The sequence below is a fragment of the Sminthopsis crassicaudata genome, chromosome 1 (genome assembly GCF_048593235.1).
Source record: "Sminthopsis crassicaudata isolate SCR6 chromosome 1, ASM4859323v1, whole genome shotgun sequence".
NCBI lineage: Eukaryota > Metazoa > Chordata > Mammalia > Dasyuromorphia > Dasyuridae > Sminthopsis > Sminthopsis crassicaudata.
In genome coordinates, this window is record NC_133617.1 from 541,819,869 (window position 1) to 541,840,770 (window position 20,902).

The following is a 20,902-nucleotide window of genomic DNA, read 5'->3' on the forward strand; positions in this document are numbered from 1 at the left end:
TAATTAGGGGAGTAACACACTAATTGCTTGCTTACTACAGATTTTGGCATTGACAGAATAAGTGACAGTCCCTACGCAATATAGAAGCATGTGAAAGAGGAGGTACTTAAAAGAAGGCCTCCTAACAACAAATCTGTTATTTATCTTCTATTTCATGCTGCCTCTCTGATATGTACATGTATGTTCATTAAAACAAACATAAAATCAAGTACTTCAATATATAATTATTCAAACTTACTAAATGTCAACTACACATATGACACCATGCACCTTTTAAAAGTATTTCCCTATTTCTATTTAAATGAAATTTAAAAGCAATTTTGTTGTCTGGTCAGTGTCTGTGACATTTGAATAGGAAAATCCAACAGATATCTGGAAATATAGAGCTGTGATTACAAAGTTTGGAAAGTTATCTATTTGTATAGAGGTAACAAGTAAAGCAATATATTTTATGACATTAGGCTGCCCTAAGAGGTACGGCTGTTTTCCCCTTACTTGTACTCTGTAGACTAAGACTAAATGACAAGGGAAATTATAAAGAGAATTCTTGATCAAAAACAGGCTGAACTAGATAGAAACTTTCTTCCAATAATGACATTCTATAACTCCGGGATAGGCCAATTAAATAGCTATATTAATTGGATACTATTTACATGACCAGTCACCTTTGTGACTGTATATATATAGTTTTTCCCACAATTATAAAAGGAATGCATCCTTCTTTTGGCCTACTGATAAAAAATAAAGTGTTTAGGAACTGAAAAATGTAAAAAGCTCTTGTTTATTCTCCAGTCTAGAGAGAAACAGGAAAAGAGATTATAAATAAATTAGCTTCATAACTCGTTATTTTATATTTGCTACATTTACCTGGATTTGGAATGAGAAAACTTAAGTTTGAATACCAGCTTTTCATTATTTAATGACAACATGATTTGGGAAAAGTCAATTAACATCCCTTAACCTTCTTCAATTTTTTGAACTATAAAGTGAGCTAGAATTGTACTATATGACTTCAGAGGTCTGTTCTATTTCTGTATTCCCATATTTCTATGATACCGATAGAAAGTACCTGCTTAATTTTTATTTTTAAACTGTATTTCAGAATTAGTCAATTAAAATTTATATACTATTAAAATATTCATTCTAACTAATGCCTCATTCAGAATAAAAATACTGAAAACAAAAATTTTTGTTTTAATTTAATAATTTAAATGTTTCTGATAGTAGATTTAGTCTTTCGAATATACCATAGCAAAAAAAAAAAAAAAAAAAAAAAAAAACCAACAACAACAACAACAACAATTATTGATATGTTAAATTGGGGATGGATCATTTTTTTCTGATATACTACAAAAACCCATAAAATATTAAAAAAATCAATATTATAATTTTAAAATGTATATTTTAAATTTAAAAAGTAAAACATTTCTACATTTAAGTAAGATAGACAATGCATTAATGTTAAAATAAATGTACTTCTGAAAAATTAAGATTACTGATTTAAATCATTTTAGAACCAATGTAATTAAATATAAATTGAGATTTTAATAATCTATAACATTCCTGAAGGTGGATTTCCAGAGAGATTTTAAAGGTACAGGTTTTAGGGGAAATTATGATTTCATGGATTGTTTATTCAATTGGCTATTTCCATTTACTATACTTTAAAAGAGTGAATTTAAATAAAGCGTTTTTTAAAAAAAAAAATCTTAATAGTATTTCTTTTAGTACCAACAAGAAGATCAACAACAAGCTTTTATTATATGTCTCATATGTTCCCTTCACTGTGATAATAACTGGGAGAAGAGACAAAGGCCAAAAAAGCTCCTGCTCTCCAAGGGCTCACGGTTTAATTTGGGAGACAACATGCAAACAAGATACATGCAGGATAAATTGGAAATCATTTCAGGGAAGGTACTGATTATGGGAAGATATTAATTATAAGGAGCACTTAAAGGAAAGGCTTTTTGCAGAAGGTAGGACTATAGCTGAGACTTCAAGGGACCTAAGAGTTGAGGGTAAGGAAGGAGAGAATTCAAGGCAGGGAAAAAGCTGGTGAAAATACCTGAAGTTGGGGGTGAACTCTGTACTGCTTTGACTCAAAGGCAATACGGGAACACTGCGATTGACTGAATAGAAAAATGACACAATTGGATTTGTACTTTAAGAAAATCATTGACATTGATTATAATCATTAGCTCCCAAGGTTTAACTGTTATAATTATCTTTACTGACCCCTATTCTTTCTTCTAAGTTTCAGTCTCACATCAGCAATTGTCTTTTGGTGGACATAGAAAATTCATTATGCCCAAAATAGAACTTACAAAAACAACAAATAGTATTTAAAGCATTCTTTAAGGTTTGCAAAGCACCTTACAAATATTATCTTACTTTATAACTCAAAACAACCAGAGACGAACTCATCATGTTTTTTTTTAAAACACAACCTTCTTCCAAACTCACCAGGTTCAGCATCCTCTTCCTCACCATCTTTTAATCCAAACATCTAAGAAGTTTCCAAGTTTTGCTGTTAATGATAATGTTATATCCAAATACTTCTTTCTCGTCAACACAGATTGTTGCCACTTTATTTCAGGTCCCTTGTCACATTTGGCCTAGATTACTACAGTAGCTTTCTTCCCTTTCCAAGTCACTCCCTACTTCAATCTCCCCCACAACAGCTGTCAAATTGATTTTCCTTAAATGAAAACATAAATATATCACTCACACTTATTCAATCAATTCCAAAGACTACCTATTTCCTCTAGGATTAAATATGAATTCCTCTATAACTTTTAAAGTCTTCACATCCTAGAATCTTTCCAGCCTCACTGGACATCACTTATCCCCACACTGGGAAATCCAGAAGAAAAAAAAAGGCTTCTTTCCCATTTCTCAAAAATGACACTTCAGAGTCAAACCAAGAGAACATTGTATACAGAAATAACAAGATTATGTGATGATCGACTGTGAAAGACTTGGCTCTTTTCAACAATAAGGTGATTTAAGGTAACTCCAACAGACTTGTGATAGAGACAGCCATCTATATCCAGAGAGAGGACTATGGGGACTGAATGTGGAGCACAACATAGTATTTTCACCTTTTTTATTGTTGTTGTTATTTGCTTGCTTTTTTTTTTTTAAATTTTCATTTTTTCCCATTTGATCTGGTTTTTCTTGTGCAACGTGATAAATATAGAAATATGTTTAGGAAAATTGCACATGTTTAACCTACATTGGATTACTTGCAGTCTAGTGGAGGGGGAAAGAGAGGAGGGAGAGAATGAGAATTTTGGAACAAGATTTAACCAAAATTCTCCTAAAATTTATCAAAGGGATATACCAGATAACTGTTCAAGATCTCTTTTACGCATATTATTTATAAATTCATAGGAAGTTAGAATCAGAAGAGAACAAAGAAAAAGAAAAAAACCAATGGTTTAGTTGAACCTTTACTTTCTCCCACCAGAAAACAAGACCAAAAATTTTTACATTATTAAGAAACAGACCCAAAGAGATTAATTTTTCTGAAGACTCATAACTAGTTAAGAGATGAAGCTGGGAATAAGTGTTAAGAAAGAAAGGGATTATTAAAAGTCATGTATAAATGAAAGACATTTAGACTATTAAATGTCTCTGAGAGACTAAAGCATGAATTTAATGGCCTGATTTTTTTAACCAGAATAAGCAGCTATAACAGCTGGGAGGATCCTTGCATCCCTTCCACATTAAAAATATCACATCATCCTTTTGCCTGAACACAGGTGATTAAGAAAATCATACTATGACATGACTCATGTAGAAAGTACTATACTGATTAACTTTTTGTGATTTCCCTTGATATGAGTCCCAGTGCATTCCTTTCCCAATTGGTCAAAACTAACAAAAATTCTAATTTATAGCTTCTTAACAAATTTAATTGCCAATGCAGATATCTAATGTGCTAGTTGTTCTGTCAGAGAAAGAAGGTGAATTTTCATATTGGTATATTATTTTATGTTTAACAACTAATTTCAAGTGATTATTAAAAAGGACACATATAGTTTATGGTCCTAAGTTCATAGATGGAGTTAGCAGAGAAAGCCTGAAATGCTGATAAGATTACTCTCTGAGGCAAACATGAAAAGGCACTAAAGGGGATGTGTTCAACCTTAGTCGCATCCCTGTAGAGGTCTTAGGTAACTCCACCTTACTTCTCATGTTCCTCTAAATTAACCAAAGGACATTAATTAAATGCTTCTCATGTGCCAGGCCCTGTGATGAGCAATAAAGATACAAAGAAAAAACAAAGCCAATTCTGGCCTGTAAGAAGCTTAGATAAATAAATCAGTACATACAATATAAATAAAAAATGGATGGAAGGCATTGCTCTGGATGGTAGGAGACAAGCATTTAGAAGGACTTGGAAACATCTGGAAATGTTGCTTGAGTTAACTCTTAAAACTGTATTCATCAATTCTCACTGCAAATTAATAGACTTTCATATAAGCAATCTTTCCCAGCCTTTTCTAAAACAAATGGGCAACTATTTTATTTCCATTTCTCTGCTGGTAAGAAGATGCTATGAATATTTAAATTTACATAAGCCCTTGATTTTTGTCTTTGACTTTCTATTCTTAAAGAACAAATCTAACGTATCATTTCAGAACCCAACTCCACATCTCTTTTCAAAATTATATGTGACTCTTCTTTACAAACTTAGATATATACTGGTCTACTTGCTATTCCTCACATCTGTCTCCCAGGCTTGGAATATGATCCGTCTTTCTCTGTGTTCTTAGAATCTCAGAGTATCCAAGCCTTCCTCAATCTTTCCCTAATCTCCCATTACTTTTATTTACTCTTTTTCTTCTTTACTTGTCCTATGTTCTGGCCAAACTGGATGATTCAACATCCTTAGATCCCATCCAGTCTGTCCTATCCTCACTTCAATTCAAGTGTTTCCTGATCCCCTAATTACTACTTCCTCCATAGAAAAATGATCACTTTTTTGCTTTATATACATTTTTAACATATTTGTAAGTGTAGAAGTCAAAACCATCAATTAAAAGTAAAATGTTTGAAGGAAAAAAATGGTTCATTTTTGTTTTTTAACTCTTAAAGGCTAGCAGAATGCCTGGCACATAATAAATGTTTGTAGAATGATTAGAACATATACATGTAATGCTGTGATTACTAAGTCATGTAGTATGGGACCATTTAATCAATATTCTTATAGAATTCAAATCAGTACCCATAATGAGAACCCAAATAAGAATTTGTGATAATCACTAAACACAAAGATACAGATATCGCACCTACCTTTGTTAGATGAATGACCCCTTTTGAAGTAACGGAACAGCCCATAAAACCAACATACTGTAGTTCAGGACAGTGTTCAGCAAATGCTTTTACTGACTGATCTGTCACCTATGTGAAAAATATAGAGAATGTTATTGAAGATGACATTCTAAGGTTCTCAGGACAATAAACTGCAATAACTATTGATTATCACTGGTGATGTTCAATTTAATGTAAAGAACTGAAAACTAAGAAAGGTATCTCTCATTTGGGAAATGGCTGAACAAATTATGGTATATGAATATAAAATACTTTTGGACTGTAGGAAATTATGATGGGAATATTTTCAGAGAAATCTAGAAGACATGTATACTGATGCAGACTAAAATAATCAGAACCAATAGAATAATCTATGTAACAACAATACTATAATGACAGCTTTGAAAGACTTAAGAGCTCTGAATGATATAACAATCAGACACAATACTAGAGGATTCATAGTAAAATATACTACCCACTACTTGGCAGGAAATGGTCTCAAGGGAGAAAGTGAGATACGTATTTTTTGGACATGGCCAATGCAAAAATAAGTTTTGGTTGACAGTACAAATTTTTTTAACAATAGTTTTAATTATCTTCCCATTCCCCCCTCTCTCCCCAAGCAATCACTAGTAAAATAGTAGGGAAAGAATTTTTTAAAATTAAAATTGTAAAAATACTATGATTATAAATTCCATATACTTGTCATAATTCTGAGGTTTTGAAGACTTATTTCAAATTGTCTTTGTAAAGCCTACATCACAAATAATTATTAGCTTTATAGGTGTTTTATATGCAATTGTGCTTTTTACACATGTTTCTGGAGAAGATCATTCTGCTACAACACTAGAAATTCAGACTGTTTTGGATGTTTAAAAAAGTGTTTCAGTGTAACTCTTTTCTTAGTCATTCTACCCCTAAACTCAGATTTCTTTCACCAAACGCACTATCTTGTCTAATAATATATAGTAAAGCAAAAACAATTTCCCATATTGGATGTCATATTCTGAATCTTTGGTCCATCAGCTCTGTCAGGAGATAGTTAATATGTTTCATTGTTAGTCCACTGGTATTGTCACTAGTCATTGCTGTATAACACAGTTTTATTAAAATTTTAAATGTTATTTAAATAACCACTATGGAAAAAGTCAGAAATTCCAATAACACTACATATTTTATTGAACTAAACTAATTTTGTTATTTAAAAATTTTTAATTCTACAAATTAAATATTTTATCATGATAAAGCAACACAACAACAATCTATAATTTTACTTTACCAATGCAGAACACAGCCCACCTTTAACTTAATAAGCCATAGAGAGCTTTCTAAAGACTAGAAAAATTAAGTTTAGACAGTATTTGACTTCAGAAATTTCTATCTTGTAAAGTGTATCATAAATATACACTTTGCTATATTATCTCTCATCATGAAAATACAAGGATTAAACAGTCATACAAAATATCTGAAAGTTGTATTGCATATGATCTTTGGAGATTTTAAATAATAAAAACATAGAGAACATAAGAATTGTTAGAGATCTTAAGAGATCACCATCTAGTCCAACTGTTATTTTCTATATTAAGAAACGGAGACCTAGTTACATGGTTAGACTAACGTGCATAATAAATGGAAGGTTTTTGCCTACAAGGTTTAATTCCCATTACAATATGTAAACACAAAGTAATGCTTTGATATATTATTTATCATAAGAGACCATCCAGTCCAACTTCTTCAATTAACTTTTGAGGAAACTAGGGCCCAGGGAAATTAAATGATGTGACCAAGGCCAAATCATTTACTAGCTGTAAGTTCTGAGGAGGAATTCGATATAAACCCTTTAAATACTGAATTAGTGTTCTTTATACTGTACCACCAAAAAACACCATAAGGTTTTACATGAATTATAGCTTTGCCTGAAAAACTAGGCATAGTATTTTTAATCCACATCTGCATGTAGAAGAGCTTGATTCACATCTGTATTTCAGGAAAAATGAGAATATGAATAATTCCACACAGATATATTACAAGGAAAGCCTACTACCAGGAGATGCAGAGAAAAAAGGACCAAAAAACTCTACAATAGCGCTTTTAAGGATAGTAAGGAATGTTTTCTTCTTTTAAAATATTTTACAAAGGAAGATTAATATTTTTCCAAATTTGTTCTAATCACAAATGAAATTATATAGTCTAAAAGTAAATAAACACATGCTCTATATGAAAGCAGAATATTTTACGTATTGATATTTAATACATTTTAAACAAACTCATAACAAAATTAAATTATATATTTTTCAGCATATCAAGTCTTCATAGCTCATCAAGCAATAATCTCTACATAGTTTATGAAAAATCCTATTTCCTGAGCAGAACCAGAAGATCACTATACACTTCAACAACAATACTGTATGAGGATGTATTCTGATGGAAGTGGAAATCTTCAACATAAAGAAGATCCAGCTCACTTCCAGTTGATCAATGATGGACAGAAATAACTACACCCAGAGAAGGAACACTGGGAATTGAATGTAAATTGTTAGCCCTACTGTCTATCTACCCAGGTTACTTATACCTTCGGAACCTAATAATTAATGTGCAACAAGAAAATGGTATTTACACACATATATTGTATCTAGGTTATATTGTAACACATGTAAAATGTATGGGATTACCTGCCATCGGGGGGAGAGAGTGGATAATTTGGAAAAATGAATAAAAAAAAAAAATCCTATTTCCCAGGTTACCTGGTAAGGAGATTTTTTATTTTCTTTCTTCCCCAGAGAAAACTTTTACAATTATATATACCAGGTAAGCTCTTTAACTTATTTCTTGGGGTTCATGAAAGACAGTTATTTTCTACCCCCTTTCTTTCTTTCTTTAAAATGATTTTTCCCCCAGACAACAGGTGTTAAGTGACTTGCCCAGTGTCACACAGCTAATAAGTAGCATGTCTGAGACTATGTTTAAACTCAAGTCCTCCTGACTTCAGGGCTGATGCTCTATCCACTGAGCTATCTAGCACTCTCTGCCCCTTTTTAAATAAGTGACTTCCATGTGTACTGTGCCAAGATAAGCATTTGTTTATCTTTCTTAAATATATTAAATATATTAAAGACTTCATCTAAAAGGAAAAATAAAGTTATTTAAAGCTTTTTTCTTAAGAAAACTAACAATCCAAGTTTACCTTAAAATCCTGGGCAATTATTAAACCTTAGAAAGGAGAGCATAAGAAAGGCACATAATATAGAAAAGCACTTTGTTATGATCACACACACTCACACATTTATTTTTTATATTTTAAATTTTGAGCTAATTCCCTCCCCATCCCACACTAGAGAAGGCTATCATTTGACACAGATACATGTAAAATTATACTGTGCATACTTCTTTTTATCAGTTCTTTAATTGGAGGTGGATAGCATCTTCCTCCATAGGTACTTTGTAGTTTATTTGAATATTTATAACACAGAGACCAGTTCAATTATTTACAATCATTCTTCAAATAATATTGTTACTGGATACAGTATTTTCCTGGTTCTGCTCATTTTACTCTTCATTATTTCATACAAGTCTGTTAGGATTACCAGGTGAGAACTCAGGTTGTCTGGACAGTGACAAGGTAAGAATTCAGGTTGACTTGACAGTTTTTCCATGTTTTTCTGAAACTCTTTTTTCCCCTTACAGCACAGTAATATTTCATCACAATCATTGTAATGAACCTGGACCTGGGCCCCTGTGCGGAGAGGAGCCGCCCTGATGTCAGTTGCCTCCAGGAAACGGTTCCGGGTTGAGCAAACAGAACTACGTGTCACTAGACAAGTAGGGCTGTGAGCCGCCTGGCCATATAAGGAGAAAAACTAGGCATTGTTAAAGGAGCTGGCACCGCCCACGAAGGGAGGAACTGGGGAGGGCCCAAATAACTGTATAAATCATTAAAACAACAACGGCTCGGGGAGACATTTTGGGGAGCAGACAATAAAGAACAGCTCTGCTACACTTTGGCTCTCTGTTTGCTTATTCCCCGCTTCCGTCTCCAAAGCAGGGCCGGAGACGTCCGAAGGCTGGAAGAAGCTAGCAGCGCGGGTACGGTACTTTCAGTTTCTAGCGAACCCGCAACAAATCATATGTTACAATTTATTAAGCCATTCCTCAATTGAAGGTTATCCCTTCAATTTCTAGTTCTTTGTTTCTACAAAGAGAGCTGCTATAAATGTAAATATAAGTATAAATATGTTCCTTTCCTTTTTTCCTGATCACAAACCTAATAGTGATATTGCTGGGTCAAAGGGATTTAGTTTTGTAACTTTTGAGGCAAAATTCCAGCTTGCCCTTCAAAATGGTCATATCAATTCACAGTTCCAATAGCATTGTATTGATGTCTCAGGTAGGATACAATCAAACAAAAAATGTAGTAAAAAAAAAAAAAAAAGAAAGAAAGAAAGAAAGAAAAAGAAAAGAAAAAAAATGACATGGGACAATGAAGCAATTTCAATACAAAACATATAAGCAACAAATGATATAACATCCAAATTTCTAAAGTAAAACTATTCTATGAGAGACTTTTACTTTCCCCTCTCAGAATAGATAATATTTCTACAAAATTAACAATAAAGAAGTTAAGGACAGGAATAGAATTTTAGAAAAATTAGATATAATAGTCCTCTGGAGAAAATTGAATGGAGTAAGAAAACATAGCTTTTCTTTTTCTCAGTAGGACATGGCACATACATGCAGTAGGATATAAAAATTTCATAATCAAATGTACAAAGGCAGAAATATTACACACATCCTTTTCAGATCACAGTGCTACAAAAATGATATTCAATAAAGGAGAGTGGACAGACAGATTTAAAAATAATTGGAAACTAAGTAACAATTCTAAAGAATACATGGGTAAAAGAAAAAATCACAGAAATAATAATTTCATTAAAAAGAGAAAGACAACACACCAGAATTTATGGTATTCAGCCAAAGCAGTACTAGAGGAAAATTTGTAGTGCTAAACACTTGAATCAATTAATTGGATATATAACAACAAAAATTAGAAAAAGAACAAATTAAAAATTCCCAATTAAGCATAAAATTTGAAATCCTAAAAATCAATAAAATTTTTCAATAAAATTGAAAAAAAATTAAGCAAAGGAGTCCTACCAAAAGCCTTTTAAACCAAGAAGAGCAAAAAGAGAAAAAAAATTATAGAACAATTTCTCTAATGAATATTGGTGCAAAAAAATTTAAATAAAATACTATGGCAATATAATATAAGGATCATGTACTATGATCATTTGTGATTTAAACTAAGAATTCTGGTTCAATATTGGAAATGCATCTAAACATCAGGTTAGAGGCAAGTGTTTTGGGCTCAGATTGTTTATGTCCTTAAATGACAGATAAAACTGCATCAATGGAGGCTAGGAGCAATTAGGTTCCTTTTAGGGAAAACTAATCTCTGCACAGGACTAGAATTAGTGGTAGATATTAGTGCTATGACTTAAGAAATTGGAGTGAGAGTGGGGATTATAATCATTTTTTGTCCTTTAACCTTTGACTCATTCATACTGCTCATACCTGGAAGCCTGTCCTATAAAAACCCTAAAAGCAAATTAATGGAGAACCTTTTGTAACAGGTGTCCAACACACCACCCACAGGCTACATGCCCACCATACTCCCAAATTTAACCTGGAGCAGATCAAAATATAATTGAGAAATATTCAACAAAATAAACAAAAATACAACAAAATAAATATAATGTTAATATGTATTTTTCTAAGTTGATGAGGCCCCCAAAGGTCTCAACAAAGGTTTAGTGGTCCTGTTTTTATTTGAACTTGTTATCTCTACTCTAGTTATACTCTACTCTATCTAGTTCTTACTATCACAAGGGGATAACAGGTTAGACCCATTTCTCTCCTATCTTTCCTTCTTTCCTCTCACAAATAAGAACTAGTGTTATCTAAAAGGACACAAAACTTTCCTTGGGACCTGTCTCCTGACTTCATTGATATAGCTTTCTTTTCATCCAAGACCATAAAAAGGTCCTATCCACATGGAGGTCAGGACTCTCATATAGGTGCCCTAGACCACATAAGTTATAACATCTTGTAGGGCTGCCTGGATTCATTTCTATAAAGAGGCAAGAGAGGCAATGTTTACCAAAGCTGAAATTAAGTGCTATTCATGTCACATTGCACCTCTAGTAACAGGCTGCTGACATCTAGTCCACCTACCCCTAACATAATGCAAATTATTTTTATTTCAAAAATTTTAAGATTATTTAATGTACTATAGAATTCTTCATTGGAACACAAATTCTGACTGCAAATTCTGTTTGTCCCATTCAGTTCTAGATCTAGGTCACTGTCCATCTCTAGAGTCTATCCAAGATATATTGTAGCGAGCTGTCGTCTCCAGAAGCTGCTGGATCGCTCTCTGGGAAGAGATCTGCTGTGTCTACTCAAATCTCTCAGACAGATTCTTCTTCCTGTAGTGAACCGTTGTCTCCAGGTAGTTGCTGTTAACTCTTGTCCAGAGAAGTGACTTCCCTTCCTGCAGAGAGCTGCGTCAAGCCAGATGTAGTGCAGAGTCTTCTCCTCTTTAACTCTTGTCCTTCTCCAGTCCAATCTGCTCTCCAGGCCCAATGTTGTCTCTTTTATCCTCCCAGAGAATGGGCGTGGGATAATGCAAGGGCTTCTGGGAAGAACCACTTCAGCCAATGAGCTTGCTCCTTCTATCAAGTCAACCTGAGTTCTCACCTTGTAATTGTCCAGACAACCTGAATTCTCACCTTGTCACTGTCCAGACAACCTGAGTTCTCACCTAGTAATCCTAACAATATATGTTTTAATGGACCAGCTCAAAGGGCTAAACATAAAAATGCAAATCACAGTCTAAACAATAGACATTCTTTCATATGGTGTGATTTAAATTTCTGGTTTATTTCTTGTTTAAGAAAGAAATACAGCAGGGCCATATTTGTATGACTATGAAGAGATATTAATAACTAACTTGGCTCCCTTACCCTTATTGTTGAATCACTTCCATATCAATTTTGCAATACAAGATGAATTTGATACCTAACCAAAAGAAATAAAAGAATCTCATAATTTTTTAACATCAAGTTATCTTTACTTTTGATTTTCTTATACCATGAACTCCTTTTCTAATCGGATTCATGCTTTGTCTCCAATGACTAAATATCTTCTCTAAGTATCATTTAACTATACATGTTTCCATACCTTTCTGGATGCTTACTTGAATTTCTGAATACTGATGTTCACAAGGTTATCATGATATTGTATCCTATCTATTTTCTCGGACTAAACATCAACTCTCTACCTGATTGTCTAGATAGCTCTATTACTTGTTGCAAAAATTCTTGAACATTCTTTTTACATGTCCAGATTTCTTCCTTAATCCATGGCCTATGGTCTTCCAAAAATGCCTCTTTTATGCTAATGTTAGAACACCTTGAAATAAACCATCCTGTCACCATTTTACCCTGGGTATTGACAGGAATATTAAGATAATTATACAATTGTGATTGTTAAGCATGGTCTTATATAGTTTTATATAGTATATTTGCATAAAAAATGTTAGTCCAGATTCTTTGGGGGAGAGGGAATAAATTGTCAAGATATAAAAGATCATACCAAAGGGATAAAATTCTTAGTTATTAATGTAACTGTCCCTGGGAAGTTTCATACTTCTAAAGTATGTTGTAATTAGTTGTCTCATTCTTATTTTTGTTATTGTTTTCTTTTCATCCACAAACTAGCTATAGAAGTTGGCTGTGAAGAATAATTTTTAATAAATCTTATTAAACCTTTAATCACCTCTTCCCTCATTTCCTGCCTTTCAGCAGGAAATGTCTGCTCATTCTGATAATAAGCCCTATCAGCTGTATGACAAATATTCCCCTCTTTATTTCACTTGAATCATTCTCCAATTCTCTACCCCTCTCTCTCCTGTAAAAGGTGATACTCATCTATCCTAAGTTGCCACAAAATACTACTTTTTGGTGTGTATTCCATGCAAATTTAAAAAATTATAAAAATAAAATCTATACCCTGAGGCTGCTATCAAAAGTTTCCTTAGCATATTAGAGTATTTCTTTGCTTTCAATTTGACCTTCTATTTAAGACCTACCTACAGTCATCAAACCCCATTTGTACATTATGCTCAATTATGAGAAATCTCATTCCTCTCAGTTGAATAAAATTTGAATAGACAATGAGGAAAAGAAATTATCACTCTTTACAGGTGATGAGAACATATTCAGATAATCATATAAAATAAAAATGAAACCTTTAAAAAATTTTAATTTTAAAAATTAGAAAAAAATTTTAAATTAACAACTTTATCAAAGGGCAAAGATCATGTTTCTCATTCACCAAAACCAGAACACTATATTTTATATAAACTTGGTGCTTCTATAATGCTAGGAACACATACATGCCTTCTTTTTGTACAGTAACTAATCTAACGAAAAGCACTATTGTGGTCAAGACAACTAAGACAAGGATATAGGCTAAAATACAAACAGTCAACTTCTTTGATACAATGATCCATATTTTAATAAATTATATAACAATCAACTGATAAGCAAACTTTTCCCCCAAATGATGGAAATATTGAAGGATATGTTCTATTTTAAGAAAAGAAAGCACTTATGTACAGTAGTCAATAAATGTCTGCAGAATTAAATTCATGCTGCTGGTCTCTCAATACTCAGAAGACAGCTTTGTTTCTTACTTTACTCACAACATTAAAGCTATTCAAATAAGTCTGATTGAACTTCCTCTTAAACCACCTCAAAACTTTAATAAAAATAGTTCACTAGTGATTTTTTGATTTGGAAAGTAATCTACAATATTATTATATACATTACAGGCATACATTTTATTGCATTCCACAGATACTGCATTTTTTACAAATCAAACGTTAGTAGTAACTCCGTGTCAAACAATTCTATCAGTGCCATTTTTCCAATAACATGTTCACATTATGCTTCTGCTTCACATTTGGTTATTCTCATACTTCTTCAAATTTTTTCATTATTATTATATCTGTTATGGTGCAAACTTAGTTGATAAATATTATATATGTTTTAACCACTCTACAACCCAGCTATTAGCTCTCATTTCTTCCACTTCTTGGCTTTTCCTGTTTCCTGAGACACAACAATTAATAATCCTAAAATGACTTCTTACATGTTCAGGTGAAAAGAGAATTGGGGAGGGGGGCACTAAGTAACACAGTGGATAGAGCACCAGCCCTGAAATCAGGAGGACCTGAGTTCAAAATTCTGAGATACTTAATACTGTGTGACCCTGGATAAGTCACTTAACCCCAATTTCCTCAGCAAAAAACAACAACAACAACAACAACAAAATGAATGGGATTAACTAGATGACCTTTTAAAAAAATAAAAAACAAATAATAATTAATTTTTAAAAAGGAAAAAGAAAAGAAAATTGGTTTAATAAATTTCCTCATCGTATTTTTTTCATGGTTTTTTTGTAAGTCCTTTTTTTTTCCTTATTTTATTTAAGAAATTGCCACAGATACACCAACCTCCCTTGATCAATCAGTAGCACCAATATGGAGTCAAGACTCTCCACCAACAAAAAGACTGACTTGTTGAAGGCTCATAACAGTTAACAATTTTTAAGTTATGTATTTTTAATTAAGGAATGTACACTGTTTTTAAAGATATTATTGCACACTTGGCAAACCATAGTATAGTATAATTTTTATATGCATTTGGGGAACCAAAAAACTCATGTGACTCATTTTCTTTTGATATTCACTTCATTGAGAATTATGGTCTAGAACCAACTTGCAATATTTCCAAGATATGCTTGTTTTATTTAATTCTCACAATAACCTTATCATTTCTATTTTAAAGATCAAGAAAGTTTTTTTGAAAGGCTACATGATTTTCCACGCTCACATAATTAATGTTGAGAGAAAATTTAAACTCACTCAGTTCTTCTTGGTCTTGGCATTATTATAAAATTGTTTTGGCTTCAAAAGCCCCCTAAAAGAGTACACAGATTATCATACCACACTTTGAGAACCAGTCTACCATTATATGCTGCATCCCTATACTAATTCACAAGTATAATTAAAGTTCTTTAACTGGAGACTATTGTAATACTCTATGCTGGTAAGTAATAAAACCCTAAATTAAGGTTATAGAAGTATAGTTTTAGAAATAGTAAAACCAAATCTCTCATTTTACTACAGCAAGCTCAGGTTCACAAGGGTGAAATGACTTGTTCCTAGTCATATATCTAGACACTGGTAGGGGTAGGATGAGAACAAAGAGAATGGAAAAGAAGTTATCCTTAAGAGATGGGTAGGAAGAAGAATTAAGAGAATTTCATGAAAAGAATTCACTATTTAACAAAAACTGCTGGGGAAATTGGAAATTAGTATGGCACAAATTAGGCATGTACCCACACTTAACACTGCACACCAAGATAAGATCAAAATGGGTCCATGATTTTGGCATAAAGAACGAGATCATAAATAAATTAGAGGAATATAGGATAGTTTACCTCTCAGACTTGTGGAGGAGGAAGGAATTTGTGTCCAAAGGAGAACTAGAGATCATTATTGATCACAAAATAGAAAATTTTAATTATATCAAGTTAAAAAGCTTTTATACAAACAAAAATAATGCAAACAAAATTAGAATGGAAGCAATAAACTGGGGAAAACATTTTTTAATAGTTTTTATTTACCAGATATATGCATGGGTAATTTTACAACATTGACAATCGCCAAACTTTTTGTTCTACTTTTTCCCCTCCTTCCCTCCCACCCCCGATGGCAGGTTGACCAATACATGTTCAATATGTTAAAGTATAAATTAAATACAATATATGTATACATGTCCAAACAGTTGTTTTGCTGTACAAAAAGAATCAGACTTTGAAATAGTGAACAATTAGCCTGTGAAGGAAATCCAAAATGCAAGTGGACAAAAATAGAGGGATTGGGAATGCTATGCAGAGGTTCATAGTCATCTCCCAGAGTTCTTTTGCTGGATGTAGCTGGTTCAGTTCATTACTACTTTATTGGAACTGATTTGGTTCATCTCATTATTGAAAATGGCTACATCCATCAGAATTGATCATCATATAGTATTGTTGTTGAAGTATACCACGATCTGGGAAAACATTTTTACAATTAAAGGTTCTGATAAAGGCCTCATCTCCAAAATATATAGAGAATTGACTCTACTTTATAAGAAATCAAGCCATTCTCCAATTGATAATGGTCAAAGGATATGAACAATTTTTAGATGATGAAATTAAAACTATTTCTATTCCTATGAAAGGGTGTTCCAAATCACTATTGATCAGAGAAATGCAAATTAAGACAACTCTGAGATACCACTACACACTTGTCAGATTTACTAAGATGATCAGAAAAGATAATGACGAATGTTGGAGGAATGTGGGAAAACTGGGACACTGGTACATTGTTGGTGGAGTTGTGAACGATTGCAACCAGAACAATTTGGAACTATGCTCAAAAAGTTATCAAACTGTGCATACCCTTTGATCTAGCAGTGTAACTACTGGGCTTATATCCCAAAGAGATCTTAAAGAAGGGAAAAGGACTTGTATGTGCAAGAATGTTTGTGGCAGCTCTTTTCGTAGTGGCTAGAAACTGGAAGTTGAATGGATGTCCATCAGTTGGAGAATGGTTGGGTAAATTGTGGTATATGAAGGTTATGGAATATTATTGCTCTGTAAGAAATGACCAGCAGGAGGAATACAGAGAGGCTTGGAGAGACTTACATCAACTGATGCTGAGTGAAATGAGCAGAATCAGGAGATCACTATACACTTCAACAACAATACTGTATGAGGATGTATTCTGATGGAAGTAAGTATCTTCGACAACGAGAAGATTCAATTGAGTCCCAACTGATCAATGATGGACAGAATCAGCTAAACCCAGAGAAAGAACACTGGGAAATGAATGTGGACTACTTGAATTTTTGTTTTTCTTCCCAGGTTATTTTTTACCTTCTGAATCCAATTTTTCTTGTGCACAAAGAGAATGTACAGATCTGTACACATATATTGTATTTAAGATATACTTTAACATGTTTAACATGTATGAGACTGCCTGCCATCTAGGGGAAGAGGTAAAGGGAGGGAAGGGAAAAGTTGGAACAGAAGTGTTTGCAAGAGACAATGTTGAAAAATTACCCATGCATATGTTGTCAATAAAAAACTATAATAAAAAAAGGAGGGTGGTGAAACAGAGAGAGAGAGAGAGAGAGAGAGAGAGAGAGAGAGAGAGAGAGAGAACTTGGTGGGCTGATTTAGAAGAAAAAGAAATAAACACAAGAAAAAAAGGTTTTAAATTTACAGTTATTAAATACTATCCATCTATCAAGTGGAAATGTACAGTCACATAAAATGTTAAAGAAATAAAACATTCTCCATAGCCTAATGAGAAGCACAGACCAACAAATTACTAAAGCAAGCACACAGGAATAGTTTTTTAAAGTTACAAAGCTTTTGGTCAATAGAAAAAATTTCTTTACTGGATAGAAGTTACAGAGAAGCAGCAGTCCAAGGTAGAGAAATATTTTCTAAAAAATTAGTATCAAATTAAAAATTCAAGGAAGTCATAGATTCCTTATCATAAAGATCTTCATTTAGAGGCTAATGGTCTTTCTTCAAGGTACTTTGACAACATTCCTTCCATCTCTGAGATTTTTAAATTGAAAGAAATTCCATATTGAGTACTTTTATAAAGCAAACATGGGAACAAACTGCCATAACTTATCTACTTTTAAAGTGTAGATTGTCATATATTCATCAGAATTTCTTAAAACAAAATACTCAGAGTACTTGGTTTTCCTAAAGACTTTTATCTGAAAATGTGCCAAAAGTATTTCAAACTACAGCTAGCTATTTAGTGCTTAATATGTTCCAGGTACTGTACTAAATACTTTGCAATAAAATGCCCATTCTTTGTGCCTAGAATTATCAAGTGCTTCATCTGAGACAGTATGACATAAAGAACTGGCCTCAAAGTCAGGAAAACAGTATTAAACTTTGTCTCTTGACACATACTGTCAGATGGGTAAGTCATCTAACCTCTCTGTGCTCTGGGTAATTAACACCAAGTGTTAACTTGTATTTGAAAAGGAGTTCATTATACCAATGAAATTCCTATTCCTTCATTAATAAGCAATCCCTTTATTGTGTAAACAAACTCTCAGAATTATTTAAATTTTACTGTCCCAGAGCTTTCAAGTTTGTTAAAAGATAAAATAATTATTTTCTATCATGTGTCAGAAACAGTGTTTTCTATTGTTTTGCCAGGGAAGAAAGCTGAAACAGAGAATTAGGTTTAGAATAGTGTTTAAACATGAAAATTATAAATCTTGGAAATCCCAAGGCATGTTTATAAATATAAACTAAACAAAGTACCTCCTAAAATTGTCATTTAGATAAATGATGATAACACATTTTAAAAGCCTTCACTGGCATTGTTGGTGGAGTTGTGAATGTTGTATTTAGCATACATGACTAAATTCCACAAAAAACAAATATTCAACAGTTTCTTATGATTGTCACATGTTTATACCCACTTGCTTTTTTGTACTTTTATAATGTTGTTTTAAGGGGTTTTGTTTGTTTCTTTGGTTTGCCATAACTCTATACAGATGACTCATGAATATAGTAACCAAGTCCATCTCTTTCCTAAGAATTAATCTCACATTGCCAGCTGCAGGTAAGACATTTCAAACAGGACATTATGATAGTCTCTAAAATTCAAAATGTTTAAAAGAATTCATTATTTTTCCTCCAAAACCCATCCTTTCAAACATCTCTATTTCTGTTGAAAGCACTGCCATTCTTCTAGTTTCCCAGATTCACAACCTTGGTATTCCACTCAATTCTTTACTGTCATTCCATACATCCAATCAATTACCAAATCTTACCCTTTATATCTTAATTCAATCTAGATTTCTACAATGGCATTCTAATTGGTCGCTCTCCCCACTTCAATCCATTCTATACAGTCAAAGAAAGTTTTTCTTCAGCACAGACCTATTCTTGTCACTCTTCTATTCCATAAACTCCAGTGGTTCCCTATTACTTTTTGGATAAAAGACACAACTCAAATACTACCTTCCAAATGAAAGCTTTCCTAATCATTAAAATAGCTAGGTTTGTTCTATTGCTTACTATCAAGTATTTAATTTGTATTTATTCAACACATTCACTCTCTTCTTCTCCTCTCTTCCCTTCCCTCTTCTCTTGTATGTATGCATAAAACAAAATATAAGCCTCTTGAGAAAAGGGATTTTCATTTTAAATTTTTTAATCTTTTGTATTAGGATTTTGTATCCTAACAGTGTCTAAAATATATAGGTGCTTAATAAATGCTTTGCTTGAGTTTTGGAAGATTGGTTAAAATATCTGCAGTAATCAGACTACAAAAGAATTTCATTTTTTTTTTTTATTTTACCCATTCTATTTTACCTATTATCCATTATGTAACATTTTCCAGGAGAGGGATGAAATACCAACTCACAATATTTTTGCATATTTCATGTGTTTTAAGAAGTTTTATCTGGTTAAAGACAGACAAAGTGAGAGGAACCGGAGGCAAGAAAGCACTTAGGAGACTGACACATGGTCTGAAATAGATGACAGACAAAAAGTGGAAGTGAGAGAGAAGAAATATTTTGAAGACTAATTATATGTGTGGAGCACAGAAAAGGAAGGATAAAAAAATGGGGAAAATGTTATCATGGAGATGTCAAAAATAGTGATATTGGAAAGAAGAGTTTACTTTGCAGAGGGAAGACGAGTTCAGGATTCTGAAATGAAGGTTTAGGAAATAGAAAAATATTTAAGGAAAAATGTCTAGTAGACAGTGAGGATGGAAGTCTACCAGATCTCAAATTTTACCACAAAGCTGTACTCATAAAAGCCAGTTAGTACTAATTAAGAAATAATTCCAATATAACAGAAATTAATCTGTGTCCCTTTTCTTCATATGTAAAATGTTCTTTTTTAAAGGTTTCAATTAATAAGAACCAAAAGTCCCAATTCAAACAACTATAGAAAATGATTCTTACTCAAATGTGTTCTCAAGTTGGTTAACAAAGTGGTTAGCTTTTTTTTTAAAAAAAGACTGTATTCCAGGAATGCACATAGTTGATGAGACCTCTATTGTTGAACCAAAATGTGAAGGGCCCATACTAAGACTACTTTCTAAGCATTGTGCTAGATGTATGTGAAAGAATGTGGTAGGATGTTCATTCCTAGTCCTTCCTCCATTTGTTATCAGTCCCTCATGCATTTGTTTTCAAAAAGTGAAACAAAGGAAATGGAAGCAATTAGACCAATCAGAAGGCTATTATAATAAATAGTCCAGCCAAAATGATAGGCTGACAACTGGAGCAAAAAGGAAGACAGATGGCAGAGAGATCAATGTAATCAAAAGCATGTAGCAACTGACAAAAGTGAATGAGAATAGTAAAAAATGAATTTGAATTTAATCGAAATACCTTGAAGATAGGGTCCTTGTCCT

General features: G+C 32.7%; 1 protein-coding gene across 1 annotated transcript in view; it reads right to left on the reverse strand.

Annotated features, from left to right (window-relative positions):
- The window catches only part of FBXL17 (F-box and leucine rich repeat protein 17), a 528,599-nt gene that overhangs the window by 395,539 nt on the left and 112,158 nt on the right, over window positions 1–20,902 (reverse strand). Inside the window, exon 5 of the mRNA XM_074281924.1 lies at window positions 5,302–5,409. Within this exon, the coding sequence (XP_074138025.1) occupies window positions 5,302–5,409 (108 nt within the window). The remainder of the gene's footprint in view (window positions 1–5,301; window positions 5,410–20,902) is intronic.